Source organism: Dromiciops gliroides, chromosome 4, assembly GCF_019393635.1.
Source record: "Dromiciops gliroides isolate mDroGli1 chromosome 4, mDroGli1.pri, whole genome shotgun sequence".
NCBI classification, from domain to species: domain Eukaryota; kingdom Metazoa; phylum Chordata; class Mammalia; order Microbiotheria; family Microbiotheriidae; genus Dromiciops; species Dromiciops gliroides.
Genome location: NC_057864.1, coordinates 147,973,040 through 147,995,111, shown reverse-complemented (window position 1 = coordinate 147,995,111; position 22,072 = coordinate 147,973,040). Strand labels below are relative to the sequence as shown.

Genomic DNA, 22,072 nt, shown 5'->3' with positions numbered 1-22,072 from the left:
ACATCAATGAGTTAGTGGGACAGTCAAGATACAAGTAGAGTTTTGAACATTTAACTGTCATGAGTACCAGGGCATTGATCAAACCCTACTATAAATAACACTCTTTTATTATCTCATAGCTGATTCAAATATATCTCTCTTCTTACACAGGAACTGAGAGTGATGTCAGCCATATAATAAAGATTAAGTATTTTACCCGTCCAAAATATCATGCATCATTACAGGTGAACCGAAGGGCTGTGTACAAGAAAACTCAAGTACTATTGTCCTCATAGTCATTTAATGATTCTATACTTACTCTCTCTATTTTTATATTAATCTCATAGCAGAATTCTTGAATACACACATATATGTATTTATAATTTTATATATATGTAATTTTTTATATGAATGAACAGTAGTTACTGTTACTGCCTTGCTAATTGATAGCATTATTGCTGTAGAGTTCTCCATTAGAATCATTATTAGTCAAGGGTATGGTTTATTTTATCATCTTGAGTACCCTTTCTGACTAGGTCTGCCTTACAGAAAAGTTATAACTCCTCCAAATGCTATTCACAGAAGGCACTGCATTAAATTAACTGAACCCTAAGATAATGCAGAGCCTCCACAGTTAGGTCTATAGCAATACTAATATAAAACTAACCATCCATATAAGAAAGATGAAGTAGGTAAAAATGGCGTATTGCCTAGATATGCAACATGCAACCATTCAAATTATAGTCAGATATTTCAGATGGATGAGGAACTGGGCCAAACAGTAGGCAGAAGAAGATGGCACTGCATTGCCCTGGGGGTGCCGGTCAGAGCTTTCAATGATTCCAAAATGGCTGTTGTCACAAAAGCCTATCTAATTCTCCCTAATATCTTAGAAAAATGAGAAATGTGAATAATTCCACAAGTAATGGAAATCTATATGGTGACCATCAATCAGAAGGATGAATCATGTTATTACTGGTAACCTGCACCCAAGATATAGTGGAAGACCAATTACTGAAGATATGTATGATGAGACAAAGAGGAAGGCTGGTAATGTAAGACAGATGGACAATCCAAAAAATAATATTGATGATGATGATCATCATCATGGGTGACTTTTCTATAGCATTTCAATTCTCACAAAGCATTGCACATACCTTATCTTGCTGAGAAATTCTTTTTAAAAAAGAGAAAGATATTTTTACCCAACCTGTCCACTGAGTAGAATTTCTTAGAAAACATGTCAAGAATAGCAGTGTGATGAAATCATGGATCCACAGTACAAGAAAGTAACATCAGAGAGGCATGATAAAGTTCACTTAGGGTTTGGCAAACTAAGACCTCCAAACCAAATGCAGTACCCTGTATAAGGCGACTCTAAACAAAAGTCTCAAATGACAGCGTACATGTTATTTAAATAGCAAATGCACCACTACTAATCTAAATATTTATATAGTCTAAGTTGGTTACCATATGACCATTCCTACTTAATTAATTTTAAAAAACCCACAAAAAACCAAAAGGAAAGCATCCAAAAAAGAAAACATACCTGTTGCCTGTTATTGGGCATATAGGGTAGCATAGTTGACACATGAAACATTACTTCATAATCTTTATAGGTGGTATAGAGAGAATGGGTTCCCGTAGAATCAGCTGAAAATAAAATTCAATTACAAAACAAAGTCAGGGAAATTTGTATCATAAATCATTTAAATGTCAAAGGTCATTCATTATTGGCTCAAACTCCTCAGTTTTGAAACTTAGAAAACAGCATAATGCAATTAAATTGCTGACCACCAATCCTCAGGCTCTAACTTCTTCCCATTCAATCTCTGCCTATCTGCCTTGTATTTTTCTTGAACTTATGACTGGGGGATGGATAGGATAAAGTGGGACAGTAGAAAGTTTTGGTGAGTGGATAACTATGGGCACTGTTCTTCATGTGGCAAAAGGGTTAGGGACCAATACATGGCCATCAGTTCCTAATATACTCAATACCTATGAAGACTGGCAATTTGCTACATAAATCTATTTGTGATGAGTCCCTGACTGAAAGATGGGTTATGCCAAATTCAAGAATATGAATGAGGACTCACAGTAATTCAAAATTATTTTATTATGCAGTAAATCTCATCATTCTTAAGACTGTTTTACCCTAGCCTCTCAATGAGTAAGACTTTTATAACTAGCAATAATAAATCAATGAATCAAGATGTGGAAAATGAATTCAACACTTTGCACAAGATACTAATATTTAGTCAATAAATTGTGGCTTCTGGATCATGGTTAATCATGATCACTTAATTCATCTCATTTGATTAGTTCTGTGGTTGTTCTGTTATTTAGTTGTGTTTGACTCTTTATGATCCTGTGGACCATACTATCCACAGAGTTTCCTTGCAAAGATACTGGAGTAGTTTGTTCTCCCCTTTTCTAGCAGATTAATTATAGGACTGAATAAAAACTAAAAATACAAGGTAATCTATGACCCACTAGAATCCATTTAGAGATAGGTAAATTAAAGCATAGCCACTTTGTCTAAGATCATGCAGGGAGGAAACAGAAACTGAATCTAAGAAATCTCCCTCTCATTTCTATTTTACCCACAACCCCTTATTCTCCACTTTTTGGGCAACAAAAAAGAAGCTGCTTTAAAATTGTTATTCAGCACCACCTGAAACAAAGACATTCTTTGTGCAAGCACTCAAGATACCAATCATCATAGCTACAAATTACTTAAACATTCATGTAACCTTAACATTTTTCCTATTGTGTTCTCTATTATTTCATTGCAAAAGAGCCATTTCTATGTTCACTTCTAAAATTTGTATAGAAAATATATCTTGTATAACCTTTAGAGACTATGAAAATTATTCAAATGAGATGATTCATTGGCGGTTAGGGCTCAAAATAAGAGATATTGATAAATCAACTTTCAGATTGACATACATGCTATTAACCAAATAATCTGTGCTACTGTCTAATTTTTGAAACTAAAAGGTATTTTCATCCTCAACTACTCATTAAATGGGAACAGCATATTTCTTACCTTTCACTGAAGTTTTTAGGAAGCAATATTCTATTTGGATTCCCTTGGCTAAGAGCTTTGAAATTGAACAATGGTTTGGAAGTGAGCAAGCACATTTATACTATAAAGATAAAAGCCCCTTCAATGAGGAATTGAATTACTTGGCTCGCTCATAAATATGCTGAAGGTCACTGACTAGAATTATCAAGATATATTCAGTTACTCCCACCATAACAGCCTCTTATTATAAAGGCGAAATTTAGTAAGAGAATTACTGATGACTATTTAATAGCTTATGGTAAAAGTCTCAGGCTCAAGAAATGTCAAAGAATGGAGAAATGTCCATTTTTAGAAAACCCAGTTTTATAATGTGGTTCCAACTGGTCTGTCTACCCAAAGTATTACTACAAAAGAATTTCCCAAAGCTAAATAAATCTTCGTGAAGTTTCTAAGGGAGAAAAAAAATGAAATACTATATTTTGTAAACCTCATTGTCTGTATATTTCTACACTGAGACATAACATATTGTGACTCAGTTTTGACAACTTGCCCTCTTTGCTGTTTTTAGAAGCCAGATAACCTCCCTAATGGACTATCTAGTAGAGACACTTCCTTAGGTAGAAAAGCACATCTGTATCTTGGCATTGTGGCTACAGCGCTGAACTGGGAGTGAGGATGAACTGTGTTAGACTCCCACATCAGATGCTTTGCACGGTAACTGACAAATGCTAAATGCTTCATAAATCCTTTATTCCCATTCCCTTACATTTAATCTTGTTAGAGAAAGACAAACTTTTTAAAGTTACCTTTAGCTTTGTCAAGTCTGTTCTCATTTCAGAGTAAACCGAGACTCCTGCTGGTTAAATGACTAATTTAAGCAAGGACTAGAATCCAGGTCTATTTACTGTCAGGAGTCTGGTTTCTGTTAGTCTTTGGACACATATTGGCAGTCATTATTCCAGGAAATAGACTGTCACATTTTTTCTGCAATCTCTAGCTTCTTGAAGGTAGAATTATGTCTCATACTTCTCTGCATCATTGATAATGCCTAGTGTGATGTATACAATATTTAATGGAAGCTCAAAAATGTTTCCAGATTAGCTAATTTAATATCATTGTGGAAATATGTTAGGATTTCAGTAGAGATTTCCTGGATCTGTAGGATAAAAGTGTATTCAGGCAGTATGGTAAATTAACCTCACAGACCAGGGTGTTAAAATGGTATTTTAATCATTTTACTGGTGGTTTAATTTTAATTAAATGTAATCTTAATGGTATTTTGTTTCTTTGTTTTGTTTTTTGTTTTTTTGCAGGACAATGAGGATTAAGTGACTTGCCAGGGTCACATAGCTAGTGTTAAGGAAGTACTTAATAAGTGCTTATTACTTTTGTTTTGTCAAATGCTTGACTTTACTTGATTGTAGTTTTAAAGTCCATGAATTTATTTCTATGTTTGGAATATGTAAACAACCTAGAATCTTGGAGAGGAAGGGACTCTAGATGTTATCTAGTATTATCCAGTCTTTTTACTGGGGAGGCCACCGTGGACTTGCCCAAGGAACTTTATGTCTAGCACCTTTTTTGTTGTTATTTCTTGAATCACTTTAGTCTTATCCAATTCTTCTTGACCCCATTTGAGGTTTTCTTGACAAAGATACTGGAGTGGTTTGCCACTTCCTTCTCTGGATCATTTTACAGACAAGGAAATGGAGGCAAACTGGGTTAAGTGACTTGTCCAGGCTGACACAACTACTAAGTATCTGAGGCTGGATTTGAACTCAGGAATATGAGTCTTCCCAATTTCAAGCCTAGTGCTTTATCCACTATACCACCCACCTGCCCATAATGAACACCTGCATTATGTTTTAATCTATCATGGTAAATAAAACAACTTCTGTAAAAACAGACAAAAGAAAACCTGGTATGGTGATGATAGCAAATAATTCTGTCCTAATGAAAACATTAGAAGAATCTTTCCAAAAAATCGACAATTCCTTTGTTTTAAACAGGCTACCTCTTCAACAACACTGGTTCTGGACAGAAAATAATGCTCAAGTTCACACAAATGTGTGATCCAATTGCCTTAACATTATTTTACCCCCTCCCCCAAAGCAACTTCAATTCCATGAAGAGAAAATTTACATGGTTATACATGTTAAGAGCATTTTATGACCAGGAAGCAGTTTTCCTAATTTTTCCTTGTCATAAACTTCATGGAGGTACAAGAGAAGAAGTTTAAGACAAAGAAAGAAAATATTAAAACAGTTTTCAACAAACACAGAGATTTGGTCTGTCTGTAATGATGATACACAGCCCATTCCCCTGAGTAATGGACTTTTTGTTGTTATTGTTCATCTAAGGAAATCTATGCTCTTAAGCCTCCTGGTCTGCATCTGGGGTCAAGAACAACGGGCCATGTGCTTCCAAGTGATGATTTATAAATGTGCCAAGTCCTAGAGACTTAGACTTTCACACAATTCAAAACAACTTACTTTTAGTATCTAGCTGAGCTCGGTATTTGCTAAAACCTTTCAGCCGTACTCTCTGGCCTAGAAGATCCAGGAATTCTTCAAAAGCAGGTCCTGCTGTCTCATTGTTATACATCTCTTCCTCGGTGCCCTGGCCCGCTTTGCAATAAAGGATCCCAATCTTGTGCTGAAAGCTCAACTGAAATGAAAAGAATTTTTTAAAAAAAAGCAATTACTCGGCAAAGAGTGTCAGGCAGCATCTCAGAGTAAAATTAAAGCCACAGAAGCTTGGAATTATGTTTTCAGAAAAGCTAGCCAGAACAATCCCCAGAGGTAAGATGATAATCAGCTGTTAACAGATCTGATGCTCCAGAAAAACACAACAAAACCTGTACCATGAGAAAAGAAATTTACAAGACAAAGAATGGAGAAATTTTTTTTTTAATAACAAGATAAAGAATATAATTGGTGACTACCTGTAAGAACAGAATTGATGGCCACATGTGATTAGCCAGTTTCCCTGAAAGAGATAGGGAGTTCATTTCAAGGCACCCAACCAACCATTCAGCATTCACAACTGTAGAAATAGTCATGCATATTCTGTGCTATAATTAGTAATATCTAATTGTCACTTCTCTCAGGTCAAAACATAGGCTAGAAAGTATTTTCAGACTTTTAGCTTTTAAAAGCTCCTTGTATCTAGTTCTTAATGCTTTTCTATGTCAGATTGTTTACACATTCACACAGGTTTGTGTGTGTGTTTATATACAAATATATGTGTAAATTTAGGCCAGTATCACAAAATATTAGCATTGAAAGAGATTATAGCAAACATCTAATGCAATTCCATTGTTTTTAACCTATGAAAAAAACAGTCAAGAGAAAGAAAGAGAGAATGCTTTTCAACTAAGTTACACACTAAGGAAGAGATATAAACAAGTTAAGAACAAGATCTTCTGGGTTCAAATTCTGTGTTCTTTCCATTACACCAGGTTTTCACTGGTCTGTATTTGTATGTGCCCAAATAAGCGAAAGGCTGTAACAACTTTTATTAGGACTCAATAGGAATATATGTATATATATGTATATATCTGAGGAAGATGCAGAGAGGGTATGCGTGTGTGTGTGTGTGTGTGTGTGTGTGTGTGTGTGTGTGTGTGTGTGTATGGGAGAGAGAGGGGTCAGTGCAGAAAAAAAGAATAGTAAATCTTTTCCTATCCCATAAAAGTACACTTGGCTACACTGTAACAGTCATTCCTTATGTTTTTCAATATCTTAAAAAGAAAACATCTGTTAAAACATACAACATGCCACAAAGAAATTCAACTCTAATTGAAGAGTTCCTGATACAGATTTTTCAAACAGCCCATATTATGTCATGATGGTAGTAACTATTTTCCTTAAGATAAGTAACTGGCTCAATATTGTTCTATAAGCATTCTCATTCTCTCTCTCTCTCTCTCTCTCTCTCTCTCTCTCTCTCTCTCTCTCTCTCTCTGTCAGTGTTTAAAGGAAGAGAGATTCAAACCAAATGACTTCTAGCATGAATCACAACTTTTTTCTTTTCTTTTTTTTGTGAGTCAATTGGGGTTAAGTGACTTGCCCAGGGTCACACATGTCATGTGTCTGAGGTCGGATTTGAACTCAGGTCCTCCTGAATCCAGAGCCAGTTCTGTACCCACTGAGCCACCTAACTGACCCCACATTTATTTTCAATCTGTAAAATATATCCTGATTTAAAGTTCACAATGAAGAATATCAACAAAATAAAGACAGTCTGAGTATGTTATTCATACCCTTAGAGCAACAAGATGATAAAAGCCTTATTACTTACTACATTATTTAGCAGTGGTAATGCATGGGAACTGCAGATATACCTGTCTAAATAATTAGGGAAAGTTGCAGGGAAGAACTTTTGGCATATGGGACACCATCCTAAGTCTTGTGGAAAGATAGCATGTCTCCCTTTGGCCTCCCCAGGAGAAAAAGAAGACATCTAGTCCTTATTATTATTTAAAGGAACTATAAGGAAAGCACAATCAAATTAGATTTAAAGCAATTCTTTAGAAACCTTAAGACAGATCAGGATAACAGAGTAAGTTCCCATTTACACATTATGGTTAGGGAACAAGAGTTGTTTATGATCAATATTTTAATGAATTAAAAGCAACCATATGTACCATACAGAGCTGACCACTTCTGAGGAAGCTGGGCAGTACAGCTGGGTGTGGGACTTGGGAGTCAGGAAAACTTGAGTTAAAATTCAGCCTCAGACACTTGCTAGCTGTATGAGCTTGGGCAAGTCACTTAATCTCCATATGTCCCAATTTCCTTATCTGAAAAATGGGAAAAATAATAGCATACATCTCCTGGGGTTGTTTGTAAATCTCAAATGGTTATATAAATGCTAGCTATTATTATTATTACCACAGTACCACAATAAATATTAAACACTAACTTTTACAGAATTAGAATTTGATAAGATATACTTTATATAAGTAATTAGAGCATCACAGTTTTACAGCTGAAAGTGGTTTTAGTTAGCTGGTACTGTGGATAAAGCTCCAGGACTGGAGTCAGGAAGACCTGAGTTCAAATCCAGTGTCAGATACTTACTAGCTCTGTAACCCTGGGTAAATCACTTAACCTGGCTCAGTTTTCTTATCTGTAAAATGAGCTGGAAAAGGAAATGACAAACCACTGTAGTATCTTTGCCAAAGAAAATACCAATTGGTATCACAAAGAGTCAGATGTGACTGAGAACAACTGAACAGCAACCAAAGTCTAATCCTCCCATTTTATATAAAGTGAGGAAACAGGGGCCCTGAGTGTTTAAGTCATCTCCCTGAGATCATAGAGGTAGTTAAGTGGAAGGAGAGATATTCAAATAATAATCTAATAATTTCAATAATCTAATCTTAACCTTAAAAGGCACCAAGAGGGGAGGGAAGAAACTTAGGTTCTAGTTCAGTTTTAATGAAGGAATCAAGTATTTTTAAGTGCCAACTCTGCGCTAGGCTATGTTAGACACTGAGGGTGCAAATACAAAGAATGAAACAATCCCTACTTGCAAGAAGTTTACATTCTAATAGGGGAAACAAAAAGCACATATAAAACACACACAACTTAAGTCTATTAAGCGAATACAAGGTAGTTTAGGAAGGAGGGCCCTGTGTAATTTAAGATTCTAAATGTGGGTTCTGATCTGTTCCCCCAGTTTTGGGGGAAACTGACTAAAATCACTGATAAAAAGAGTTTAGGTTTTTAAGGGTTTATTGAAAGATAGAAAGAGAAAGATTTAGAACAGAATTCCAACAGCCTGGCACTCCTATCTTTCCTCAAATTTCCTGTGAAGTCCTTTGCCGCCAGCACCACCATCAAGTCAGGAACCCAAAAAAGACAGACCTCTCCACACAGGCCCTCCTTCCTCCTTCCTGTCCCCTCCCAGAAAATGGGAGGCTCCTCAAGTTGATTGGCTGGTAGCCTTGGTGGACAGTACCCATGTGCAAATGTTACTTCCTGAGGTCAAGGAAAAGTCGCATGGCCTTGCCCTCTGAGGCATTCTCCTCACGGTGGAGCTTTCCTATAGTAAGTCTCCAATAGGTGGCATCATTCCAATCATTACAGTCCAAGGTTCAGGCAGAAAATGGTGCCAGTTTCACCTTGTTTACGTTCCATCTACTGTGATCCTCTCCATACCTTGTTTGGCTATGAACTGTTCCACTATCCATAGATCTGAAAGGTAATTTAGTTTTTGCTTCTCTGATTTGTTCCTGCTATCACCCTTTAGGTGTAAATCACATATCCTTTGGAGCTTATCTTAGTATGAGGTATGATTTGTGGATTTAGATCTAATTTCTAGCAGATCAAAATGGTTAAAGAAAGAAACTCTGTGAGTCTGAGGTAATGAGAAAGTACATTCCAGGCATGGGGGATGGCCACTAAGGAGTAGGATGACTGTGATCTTATTATTAAAAAAAAAGTTGGGGGGCACCTAGGTGGCGCAGTGGATAAAGCACTGGCCCTGGAGTCAGGAGTACCTGAGTTCAAATCCGGCCTCAGACACTTGACACTTACTAGCTGTGTGACCCTGGGCAAGTCACTTAACCCCATTGCCCTGCCAAAAAAAAAAAAAAAAAAGTTGTAGGAATTGGTACGTTTAACTCAGAGAAGAGATGATTTAAGAACATGTGGCTGTGTTTGAAGGATTGTCTCATGGAGAAGAAAGTAGACATGCTCTTTTTAGCCTCACAAGGCTGAAATAGGACACAATGGGAGGAAAATGCAAAGAGCTCAGTAAATTTAGGCTGAATGGAAAGAAAAACGAACACTCAGAGCTAGCCAACCGCGGAATGGGCTGCCTTGGGAGAACCAGTGGATAACTCACCCTAGGTCTTCTGAGGCTAGATAACCAATTACGGGGCATATGGTAGAAGGGATTACCAGGCAGTTGTGAGTGCGGTTGGATGGCCTGTTAGATCATCTCTCCCAATAGAGATCACATGACACTGAACGTGTCATTTTTTCCTCTCTTAACTTTGGTTCCTTCCTCTATAAAATAAAGGAGTTGAATTGATCTATATAATTTCTAAGTTCCAGCTCTAATACCCTATGACTTATTTCATGATCTTGCAAATGCCTCAAGTGATGCTTATAATATTAAATTAACTCTGACATAATGTTGATGTAGAATGAACGAAAGGAAATTCTAGAGTTTAAAAAACTCCCTAATATTCATTTGTTTTGTTTACTCTTCAGAGTGGAGTCCAGCTTATGGGGAAAAAATGACAAGTATATACCAGCTGTATACGCTGTACAGTTATCACGATTATGGATAAAAGGAAATCATATATACTAATGAATATAATTGGAGTAGATGGCTAACAGTAATTAGATGAGATGTCATAACTAGCATATGTAACATGGAAACTTAAAGAGCTAAAATTACATTTCTGTGGTCAGAATCAGTTTTCCCAGATGAGTAATACAAAAGCAATTGATTGTAACTAAAATTAAGTGCCAACTATTCACAAAGCAGAGTGCCAGTGAGAGGGTGAAAGGCAAGTTGGCATTCCACTACAATGAGCTGTTTCACTGTTATAATTTGGCAGAAATGGATGATAAAGCTCTTAATTATAAAATATGAATCCAGTCGATGAAGTAAACGACATAAGTTCTCCCTAAACACTTTTCTAAACCTTTTGAAAGTAATCCAATCTAATATAATCAATGACTCAACTGCCGCTAAGGCGCATCAGAGGGCAGCACCCTGCCTTTCCTGTTTCTATTCACGACTGGAGGCTGCCACCCAGAGATTCTGGTTCTACTAGCTATCCGTTGAGTAAGAGGTTCAATTTAAGGCCCCGACTTCCTAAGGCTCATAAACCTCAGACTGAGCCTGAACATCTAAATGTATGGGAGAAAAGCAAGGCTCACCCTTCTGCACTGACCTTTTAACGAGTTTTAAATGAATCATAGTGATTCCCACAGTCTTGGTGTGGGAGTAGCCTAAGGCGTATTGTACTGTTTCATAATAGAACAGCTTGCTTGTCAAAATGCCAAAGTCCTTCCGTATTAAGTGTTATATGCACACAATGAGATAGATGAAGAGAATGACCATCCAGGTCCATCTTTTGACTAGGGTTGTGTGAGGGGGACAGGAAGGGGCACAAATTTGGCATCATCATCTGGTCTACTCTTAGGAAGAGAAGCAATTTCAGCAGGTCATAGGGACAAGAAGGGAGAAAAAAGATTGTGAAAAGCTTGATAAATAAATAAAAACCTGCTTTCAGGTCTTATTCAATCTCCTAAACATCACATGGGCCTACTATGTATGTACCTCACTTTACACAGATGAAAATAAACAAGGGCATAAAGAGCTGCTAAACTATGAGTGATGTAAACCCAGAGAGGGGTGGTTATGTATGATAATGGTGCCCTAAAAAAGAATTCTTCAATTGACAAAAGGAAAGTACCCATACACTTATTTAAATAGCTTCCTTAGTGAATTTGAAACAATAAATTTATGAAAAGCTGTATTTTTCTTCTTTTTTTTTTTTTTTGGTGGGGCAATTGAGGTTAAGTGACTTACCCAGGGTCACACAGCTAGTAAGTGTCAAGTGTCTGAGGCCGAATTTGAACTCAGGACCTCCTGAATCCAGGGCCAGTGCTCTATCCACTGTGCCACCTAGTTGCCCCTAAAAGCTATATTTTTCTTTTGCTTTTTTTTTTTGGTGAGGCAATTGGGGTTAAGTGACTTGCCCAGGGTCACACAGCTAGTAAGTGTCAAGTGTCTGAGGCCAAATTTGAACTCAGGTCCTCCTGAATCCAGGGCCAGTGCTCCATCCACTGTACCACCTAGCTGCCCCAAAGCTATATTTTTCAAGAATTAACTTATATAAAGTAAAATATATGTTCAGTCTTCTACCTCCCCAACATACATTTTTCCTTTCTGATGGCCCTTTGCAAACTACCCCCATGTGGGGAGCTAAACTCATTCACAGATGACTGAAAGACTCTCATCTGCTCATACCCTCCCTACATCAGTGATCCCAAACCTGTGCTCTCATCAGAGAATCCCCATTCTATCCCCACACTGTCCACTAATCCACCCCCTCCACCCGCCTCTAAGTTCCACTCTACAGCTCCCCACTCTTTTCCACTGGGCTCTATGGAAAATGTCTTCCAAGGGCAACAAACTCCTTTCATCTTAAATCTCTTTCCCCAGTCTTTTTATCTTCTTATTCTGAGTTCTTAATCTCATCTGATGATATGGCCACCCTAGTCACCCTCCGCAGCACTGACTGTACTTTCATTCATTCTCCTCAAGGTGGGGGAGCAGGAAAACTCCATCCCCATGGGCTCCCCCACCTCACCTCTATCACTCAGTGGCCTCACCTCCTTTGAGGTACACTCAATCCATATCTACCACCAGGTCAAAATGCTACGAGCTATTGTCTACTCTAGGCTGCTCCCTTTCTCTCCTAAATGAGTTCAGTACCTGGCTCAATCTTTCTCATCTCCCTAGAGGCACAGGGGATAAAGTGTTGGGCCTGAAGTTAGGAAGAGCCAAGTTCCAATCCAGACACTTACTAGTTCTGTGACCATGGCCAGGTCACATAAGGTATTTGCCTCAGGTTCCTCCAATGTAAAATGGGGATGATAATAGCACTTATTTCCCAGGGTTGTTGTCAGGATCAAATTAAATATTTGTAAAAACCACAACAACAAACACTTAGCCCACTTAGTACCACTTAGCATGTGGTACGTGTTATATAAATGTTTCTTCTTTCTTTCCTTCATCCTTCCCAACTCCTGCCCTTATATCAGGGGGACTTCAGCGTACATACTGATGCTTCCTTTCTCCCAAACTCAACCTCGCAGGTCTTCAACTAGCTTATTTTATGCAACCTTCTCCTCCTGACCACTCCTTCCCAGTCTCCTTTGTCCAGGTGATGCTTCTTAACCATGAGTGTTCCATGGAGATCTGTCCTGGGCCTTGTTCTCATTTTTTCTCCCTCTATATTATTTAATTGGATGCTTTCATTAGTTCTCATGGATTCAATTATCCCTCATGTCCACCTTGTGTCTTCTTTTAAGAACTAACTAAGGGGCAGCTGGGTGGCACAGTGGATAGAGCACCTGCCCTGGAGTCAGGAGTACCTGAGTTCCAATCCGGCCTCAGACACTTGACACTAACTAGCTGTGTGACCCTGGGCAAGTCACTTAACACCAATTGCCTCACCAAAAAAAAAAAAAACTAACTAACTAAAACTAACTAAAATCCTACTTTCTACTTAGGAAGCCTTTTCCAATCCCGTTTAATAATTCTAGTGCTGGGGCAGCTAGATGGTACAGTAGATAAAGCATGGGCCCTGGATTCAGGAGGACCTGCATTCAGATCAGGCTTCAGACACTTGACATTTACTAGCTGTGTGTCCCTGGGCAAGTCACTTAACCCTCACTGCTTTGCAAAGTAATGACAACAACAACAACAATAATAATAATTCTAGTGCCTTCCCTCTGTTGACCATTTCCCATTCACCCTGTAGATCTTGTTTGCATATAATTGCCTTCAAGTCTTCTGTTCTGTCAGACTTTGAACTCCTTGAGAGCAGGTTTGTCTTTCTCCCTTTCTTTGTTTCTTGAGTGCTTAGCACAGTGTCTGGCTTATAGAAGGCACTCAGTAAATGCTTAATGATTATGACTGACTAGAAGGATATAACTGGTTCTCTAAACTTAAAACAAACAAACTTTACGTAGAAGTCTGAAAAATCAAAAATAACTCCACAGAAAATATATGATAAATAATGTTTAGCAGCATGAAAATAGATGAGTATAGGTTTGTACATTATCCTCATTAAACATGTGTATGCAGTCAGGTCAGAATAAAACCTCCTAAAAGGCAGAAACCTCTTTCATTCTGTGTCTGTCTGGTATAGGCTGGGCATGCCAAAAATATTTAATCACAACCAAACACTTAAAAACTCATAGCTTAAAAAAATTCAACTTTTCTCTTTTAGCAAGCTAACTGAGAGCACAATAAATGAAATCAGCAATAAAGGCAAAACCCCACACAAAGTTTCCTATCCAGTGAAATTCAGGGCTTCCTAGTAACAGCTTGTCAATCAGTTCCCAGAGGTCAGCTAAATTCAGCCCAATAATGGTTTTTGTTGTGTTTTTTTTTTAATCACATCCATAGTTAAGTATTATGGAGATGTCGAGATGTCAAGTACTTTATACAAACAATTCACCTATAAGCAAGTCTCATTCACAACAAAGCATCAAGCTTTTGCTATTGAAAGGGAACAAAAAATAGGGAGAAAAAATCCTTCAGTTTTAAAAACTTTTATCCCAAATTCTATAAAGCATTATGCTTTTAAAAAAAATTCTGTGGATGTCAGTACAACAGTCCACCTGGTATTCCCACTGTGTGCGTACACCCTCCTTTTCTGCTGATATATTCATTTAATCTTTTACACTACCTTCCCATGAAAGTCTTTGTTGGCAATATGTTTCAATCTATTTAAAGTCTATCTTTCCATTGCGCTTACAGTCAATTGCAATTGAAAGCCCAATTCCTTGCTCTTATATCTATGCCCAACTCTCTTTCCATCTGTAGTTCTCATCCAACAGATATATACTGATGTACTCACTTGATATTTTGTCAGACTAAATGCATATCATAATCTGAAAACAATACATTCTTCATTTATTTGATTCTTATCAGTATAACTGGTTAAACAGGTCTCTTGAAATGGATTGTTTTAACTTACTTAGGAAGACTTTTACTAATTTAATATATGTGCAAGAGACATCTTGTGTAAGGAGAAACTTTTAGGTCGCATTTTGATGTTGATATTATTAACTTTATTATTACATAATAGTTTATATTAATAATTATTACCCTTTTCCTAACCAATAGCCATATTTGATATGTTTAACTTCAAAAACTGTAATTCAAATACATTCCACCACTCCATGGGATTGCTAATTCTCACTAATTTGGCCTTTGCCTTATAGCAGCAGCAATAGCAGCTAGCATTTATCTAGCACTAAGTTTTGCAAAGCACTTTACATATATTATCTCATTTGTTTCTCACAACCCTCTGGGGATAGGTGATGTTATTATACCCCACTTTACAGATGAGGAAACTGAAGCTAAGAGAGGTTAAGCGACTTGCTCAGGAACACAGAGCCAAGACAAGATTCTCACGTCTTTCTGACTTGAAATACAGTACTTTATCCACAAGGCCACCTAACAAAGTTCTAATGTGTTAAATGCTTTTCAGTCAATAAATAATAGCCACAGTATGAACTTACATTCTCTGTATTTTTTCAGTCAGTTATACTACCAGGATGTAGTCTTCTACGGAGAATAGCTTGGAAAAGCCCAATCTCATTTTTTCATTGATGATCCCCTTAGTGTATTGTATCAGTCACCATTCTAATAAAGACTTTATGGCGTTAAGAGAGTAGGCTTGTAGGTCAACAGGTACCAATAATTCCACAGGAGTAACACTATTATCCATGATTTCTTCTCTTCTTTTGCAATTTTTCCCTCCCTGTGTTAACTTCAAAAACCTATCCTTCAATTCTTTTCAATTTGTTTCCCCTCCACCAGGTCAGGCCTTGGGCCTGTGTCACTTTCACTTTGGGGATGGTCATTGCCACTTCTTCCAATGAGATATAAAGGTAGAAGAGTCCAAAGACAGGGGCTCTACTACCACAGATGAGAATACAAAACCCTCTGAGTCAGCACTTTTGTCCCAGTTTATTTATTTTCCTCAACAAATGCTCTTGGGATACTTTCAGCTGGCTCTTATGTGGGGTCATGTGTTTTTCCCCCCATCATCCCTACTTTCTGTGGGTTTGTAAAATGAAATTATTGCTCATTTTAGCAGTCATATTCTTCTATTGTTTCCTATAAACTATCTTGTACTGTTGAATGATGTTGGTTTTAACTAGTCTTTCTGTTAAACAGTTGAAATTAAGTTGGTTAAAGTGCATTCTCATTCTTTTTTTTCCCCTATCTCTTCACTGTTGTCAACTGTTTTGCAGAATCCCTACTTTTACTTTCATCAATTTCCCTTATTTAGGTATTGCTGGTCTACCTGAAGAGGCTAGGTTAGAGATACTTTAATTTCAGGCCTTTTAATTTTTGTTTTAATTTGGTATTCATTTTGACTTTTGCACTAAATAAGTCTAATTTCTCCCCTAGATAGCTGTTTCTGAGGTAACTAGTTCAGTGACAAGTTGTTTCCAGTCAAGTCAAACTTATATTTTGTGATTATGTTAGATCACACACACATACATATGTGTATGTATATATAATTACATATGTACAAACATGCATACACAAGTAGCACCTTCTGACTTCTTCCTGGAAAAAAGTATTAATATGACTTTTAGCTTTTGACATTTTTATGTTTCTACTGGTTTCTTTTTTTGCTTTTAAGGAAAATAGCCATAAGATTTCTCACTAATCTACAAGTCTTATTAACTTGATTCCAAACCATATTTTACAACATTTTTCACCCTCTTTCCTTGTTGCTTTTGTCACATTCAAGTCCCTATACATTGAGATAGATGTTTATTGTGAGGAATCATGCCAAGTTCTCCATACATTTTCTTCTTTATTTCATGTTCTACAACAAATGTAGATATATAACTAATAATTATCTTTTTAGAAAAATGGTTTATTGATGTCTTAGAAAATAACGTTGCTATCATTTCCCTTATACCATCCCCTCAGTAGAATCCTTCATTCGAGTACAATTAAACAAAACAAATTGACACGTAGTAGCTTGTATCTAATTTCACACCCAGAGATGACTACATCTCTACTGAAAAATAAAGTGATTTGAATTCTGAAGGCTTTTAGTGTTATTTCCCTTTATATCTCTTGGGTAACATTGTAAATGGTTTCCTTCTTTCTGTTTACTTTGCTGTTACCAATTCATACAAATCTTCCCAAGTTCCTTTGACTTCTTATTCATTATAATATTCACTACATTCATATGCCATAATTTGTTCAGTCCCCCATGTGAATGGATAAGATACACACATGCATGCACACATACATGCACATATACATAAATGCACACACATACATGTACACACATGTACACCTGGAATGGGAAACAGGAAAAAATGCGGGCTAGTATCTGCTCTGCAACTTAGTCAAAGATGTGCCTTTGCCATTGAGAGTTTAAATGACTTGATGAGGCTCACAAAATCATGTGCAAGATGCAGGACTTGAATCCAGGTCTTACTGATTTATAATCCATCTTTTTCTAAATGTGGGTTCTAATCTCCCCACTCCCCCCCCCCTCCCAGTTTTGGCGGGGAAGCTGGCTAAAATCACTGATAAATTCAGCAAGAGTTTAGGCTTTTAAGGATTTATTAAAGTGTATAAGTTAATGAAGAGAGAGAATGGAAAATCCTAGTTTAGACCTATTCCGTATAGCCAGAGAGAAACAAACTTCCTTTCCTAACAATCCATGTGAAGTCCCCCACCATGCCAAAGTCCTGGATGGATAGGAGGGGCCCTCCTGTTCTCCATCTCTGCCGCCACCAAGCTAGTTCCAGAGGAAAAGAGAAAGATCCAGCAAGCCAGCCTCACCTTCCTACTTCCTGTCTCCCTCCCCAAAAGGGGAGGTCCTTCAAGCTAATTGGTTAAGAGTGGTCTCTTGCTCAGTCATTCAGTCATGTCTGACTCTTTGCAACCCTTGTGGACTGGAATGGTTTGCCATTTCCTACTCCAGCTCATTTTTTTTTTAATAGAATTTTATTTTCTGATGTCAGTAGTACACTGCCTCTGAGAACAATACCCCACTCAGGGCCAGCCAGCCAGTCTTGATTTTGATGGTCTTCAGGTGGGGCCCCTGGGCGCCCGCCAAATCCCATTATTTTATCACACTATTCAGTATATAGCTTATCTATACACAATTGTTTATGTGGTTCCCCCATTAGACTGGGAGCTTCTCAAGGGCAGGGGCATTTCTTTGTATCCTTAGCACTTAGCAGAGTGCCTGGTACATAGTAGGTGCTTAATTAATTCTAGTTGACTGCTTTACCAACTATATGCTGTACCAAAAATATTACACACACATACATACATGCATGCATGCATGCATGCATACATACAAACACACACATATTGAACTGGCACTACAAGCAGACAGTAGCTTGGATCCAGGACCAGAAGGCAAGCTCCCTTGCTTTTTGGAAAGTGCAGAGTTGTACTAATGACTCCAAGTGTCTCTCTGAAATGAAGGCTTATCTTTTTTCATACAATCTCCCAGGGATGACATGGCTTCAAGTAATGTAACACTACTGACTTTAAAGAATGGAAGCTCAAGATAACCCAATGGGTGATGGAGAGGAGCCCATGAGGTGCAATGAGGCTAGAACAAGGAAGGTATTATGAGGGAGAAGATGATATCCTCAAAGAAATGTATGATAGAAAGAGAAGACAGCCTATTAATGTGGTGACAGCAAAGTATAAACAAAAAAGCCATCCTACATGCTCCAGTGGTAGGTGTCCCCATAATGTCAGAAGAATTCAAGGAAGGCCCCCAGTATGTTAGGTGGACCAAATTTGTTGAAGGTAGTGGTTAAATATTGTGAAGGCATGTAAGGCTTGCCATCTGTATCACTGAAGGAAAAACCCACATAGATGAACACAGATCCATTTGAATATATGGAACCATTCACTTGGTCCTTGATCTCCTTGGGAATCTGGTAGTGGTTATCATTTACTTGAATTGCAAATTTTCACCTTGATCTGTTGGCTTCATCATCAGCATTGCCAACCAAGATTACTATTCCTGAAATGGGTTTTAGGGACATAACTATTCATTACACTCCTGTTCAAGAGTCTTCCTTCCACCTAGCTACATTTGGGAGGTGGGGAGGGGGCGGGGCAAAGAGGGTTAAGTGACTTGCCCAGGATCACACAGCTAGTAAATTGTGAAGTGTCTGAGGCCGGATTTGAACTCAGGTCCTCCTGAATCCAGGGCTGGGGCATTATCCACTTCGCCATCTAGCTACATTTTTTTAAAACATATCCTTAGTTACATTTATAATGGGAATGCAAATATAAATATTGTTTAGCTCTTTTAATAGCACATCTACTTGTGGGTCAACAAATTAAAAAAAACTACTTATAATAGCAATAGTTAAATTTCAGTACCTTCTTACCTTTCCCACCATTTAGCTTTAAGGTGTCACAGAGGACCAAGAATATTTTTTAAATCTAATTCATCATCAGCATTGTCAGATCACCCCAAGCCTTCAAATCTCCAAAGTATAGCTGATTCTACAAAACAGCAACCCCTACACTTCTACCTCCCCAACAAGGCAAAAATGCTGAAGAATTGTAATACTTAGAACTTTTATTCAGTATCTCAATCCACAAATAGCTCCATATAGCTACAGTGATAAGCACAAGTAATCTCAATTGCTATTGACTCAGAGTATTGCTCTAGCAGGCTGGTTACTTCTTTGTGTGTTCTAGACTCCTTTGGAAGTCTAGTGAAGTCTATGGACCCCCTTCTCAGAAGATTTCTAAATATATAAAAAAATACATAAGATCACAAAAAAACATATATTTTTAATAAATGTTATTTTTCTCTACTAAAGTTCAAAAACTCCCTGAAATCACCAAATGCCTATTAAACACGTCAAACCGGATATCCCACAGAGGACTAAAACTCACCATGTTCAAAAGAGAACTCAATATCTTCCCCCCTAAACCTTCTCCTCTTCCCAACATTCCTCTTACCGTTGAAGGCACCCCTATCTTCCCAGTTGCCCAGGATCATAATCCTAGTTTCATACCTGACTCCTGACTCTCTCATCCCCCATATCTAATCTATTACCAAGGTTTTGTTGTTCCTAGCTTCACAATATCTCTTGAATACCCACCCTCCCTCCTCCATTCACACAGCTGTCACCCTGGTGCAGGCTCTGATTACCTTACACCTGGACTTTTTTTTTTTCTTTAGTGGGGCAATGAGGGTTAAGTGACTTGCCCAGGGTCACACAGCTAGTAAGTGTCAAGTGTCTGAGGTCACATTTGAACTCAGGTCCTCCTGAATAGAGGGCCAGTACTTTATCCACTGCACCTAGCTGCCCCCACACCTGGTCTTTTACAATAGCCTGTTGGTTGGTCTCTGTGCCTCAAGTCCTTCTCTACTCTGGTCCATCTCCCACACAGGTGACTAAGTGATCTTCCTAAAGAACACGTCTATTTGTATCACCCCTCTACTCAATAAATTCCAGTCCCTCCTGAATATTTACAGGATCAAATTTAAAATCTTCTGTTTGGCTTCTCAAGCTCTTCAAAACTTGTCCCTTTCTACATTCCCAGGCCTCTTCTACTTTATTCCCTACACATACTATATATAGTACAGGGCAGCAGGCATCTTGCTGTGTTTGCACATAACACTTCATCTCTCAACAACGTGCTTTTTCATAGGCTGTACTCTATGAAATTCCTGGAATGTTCTCCTGCCTCACACATGGCAGAGAGGAAGGAAAAAAATTAAATCCAAGATTAAGGATTTCTTCAGAGAAGGAGGAGAGAACAAAAGACTTACACTGCAGAAATACTAAAGCAGAGGAAGAATTCACAGAAGAAAAGCAAAAGGTGATAATGGTAAAAGAACACACAAACTCTTTGAGTCAAAGCAACTGACCCTGAAGAAAAGATGCAGAGTCACCCTAAGGATCACTAGTCTCTTTCAAGGACATAACAAATTAAAAACCTCAACATCATGAGGCATGTAATTCATAAAATCATTACTAAAGAACTTGTCGATTAATGGCTAATGCTCCGGTAATAAACATCTCCAAACTTACCTATACTGGTCTTTAGATACAGCACACAGTCTGTTCTAAGTACTGTCTTCAAAAGGTTCTCCAGCATGGAAGAACCTCCCAGGTTTTGTACACCATTGGCATGGTCATCTCTCAGCCATAATGAAACATGAGCAGGAGACTTTGGTTTTTATTGTTGTTTAGTCTTTTCAGTTGCATCCAACTCTTTATGACCCCATTTGAGGTTTTCTTGGCAAAGGCCCTGGAGGCGTTTGCCATTTCCTTCTCCAGCTAATTTTACCCACGAGGAACTGAGGAAAAGAGGGTAATTTAAGTGACTTGCCCTGGGTCACACAGCCAATAAGTGTCTGAGGCCAGCCAGATTTGACTCAAGGCAAGACACTCTATCTACTATATCACCTAGCTGCTACTTTGGTAGAACGTTTTTTTTAATAGCTATCTTTTTAAAAAAAAAAAACAATTACCTATATATCTATTTGGTCATTCATCTATTTATTTATTTGTTCATTTATTTATTTATTTATTCATTCATTCATTCATTCATTTTTCTATCTACCCATCCATCCATCCATTTTGTGGGGCAATGAGGGTTAAGTGATCTGCCCTGGGTCACACAGCTACTAAGTGTCAAGTGTCTGAGGCCGTATTTGACCTCAGGTCCTCCTGAATCCAGGGCCAGTGTTTTAGCCTCTGTGCCACCTAGCTGCCCCTTAATAGCTATCTTTAAAAATAACTTTTAAAGTACATTTTTTAAAAAGTTAGTAATGAAAGTAATGAATGAAACATCATATAAATATATTTTATATTGTAGACTGAAGAATTATATATACACATATATGTACATACACACACACACACACACACACACATATATATATAAAAAACACTTTTAGCAAAATGAGACAGAGAAGGTAGATTTTCTTTTCCATGTGCTATATATTCTGGGTTGAGAGGAAAGGGCATGCAAACTTCTTTCATAAATTAAACAAAACATATTACACTGGCAAGAGATATACTATATTAGATCATGTTATCCACAGATTGTGAAAAGTCATAGAATTTCAAGGAAACAAAAATTTGCAAAGTTCTTAAAGAATAAATCAATTATTACATAGAAAGCTTTTAAGTATCTTATATTAATGCTACATGAGTCTCAAAAGGAAAAGCACATTAAACTCATCTAACCCAATAAGTAGTATTTCTCTACTTCAAAACGGAGCCCTATGTTCAATAATAATTCCTCGAATTTAGA

At 37.6% G+C, this 22,072-nt stretch overlaps 1 protein-coding gene across 7 annotated transcripts in view; it reads right to left on the bottom strand.

Moving 5' to 3' along the window:
• SIPA1L2 (signal induced proliferation associated 1 like 2) overlaps positions 1-22,072 on the bottom strand; it is a 270,170-nt gene that overhangs the window by 84,360 nt on the left and 163,738 nt on the right. For all 7 annotated transcript variants that reach the window (XM_044002459.1, XM_044002462.1, XM_044002465.1 and 4 more), the window contains exons 6-7: positions 5,500-5,674; positions 1,529-1,632 (exon numbers count right to left, since the gene is read on the bottom strand). In XM_044002459.1, coding sequence (XP_043858394.1) covers positions 1,529-1,632; positions 5,500-5,674 — 279 coding nt within the window. The remainder of the gene's footprint in view (positions 1-1,528; positions 1,633-5,499; positions 5,675-22,072) is intronic.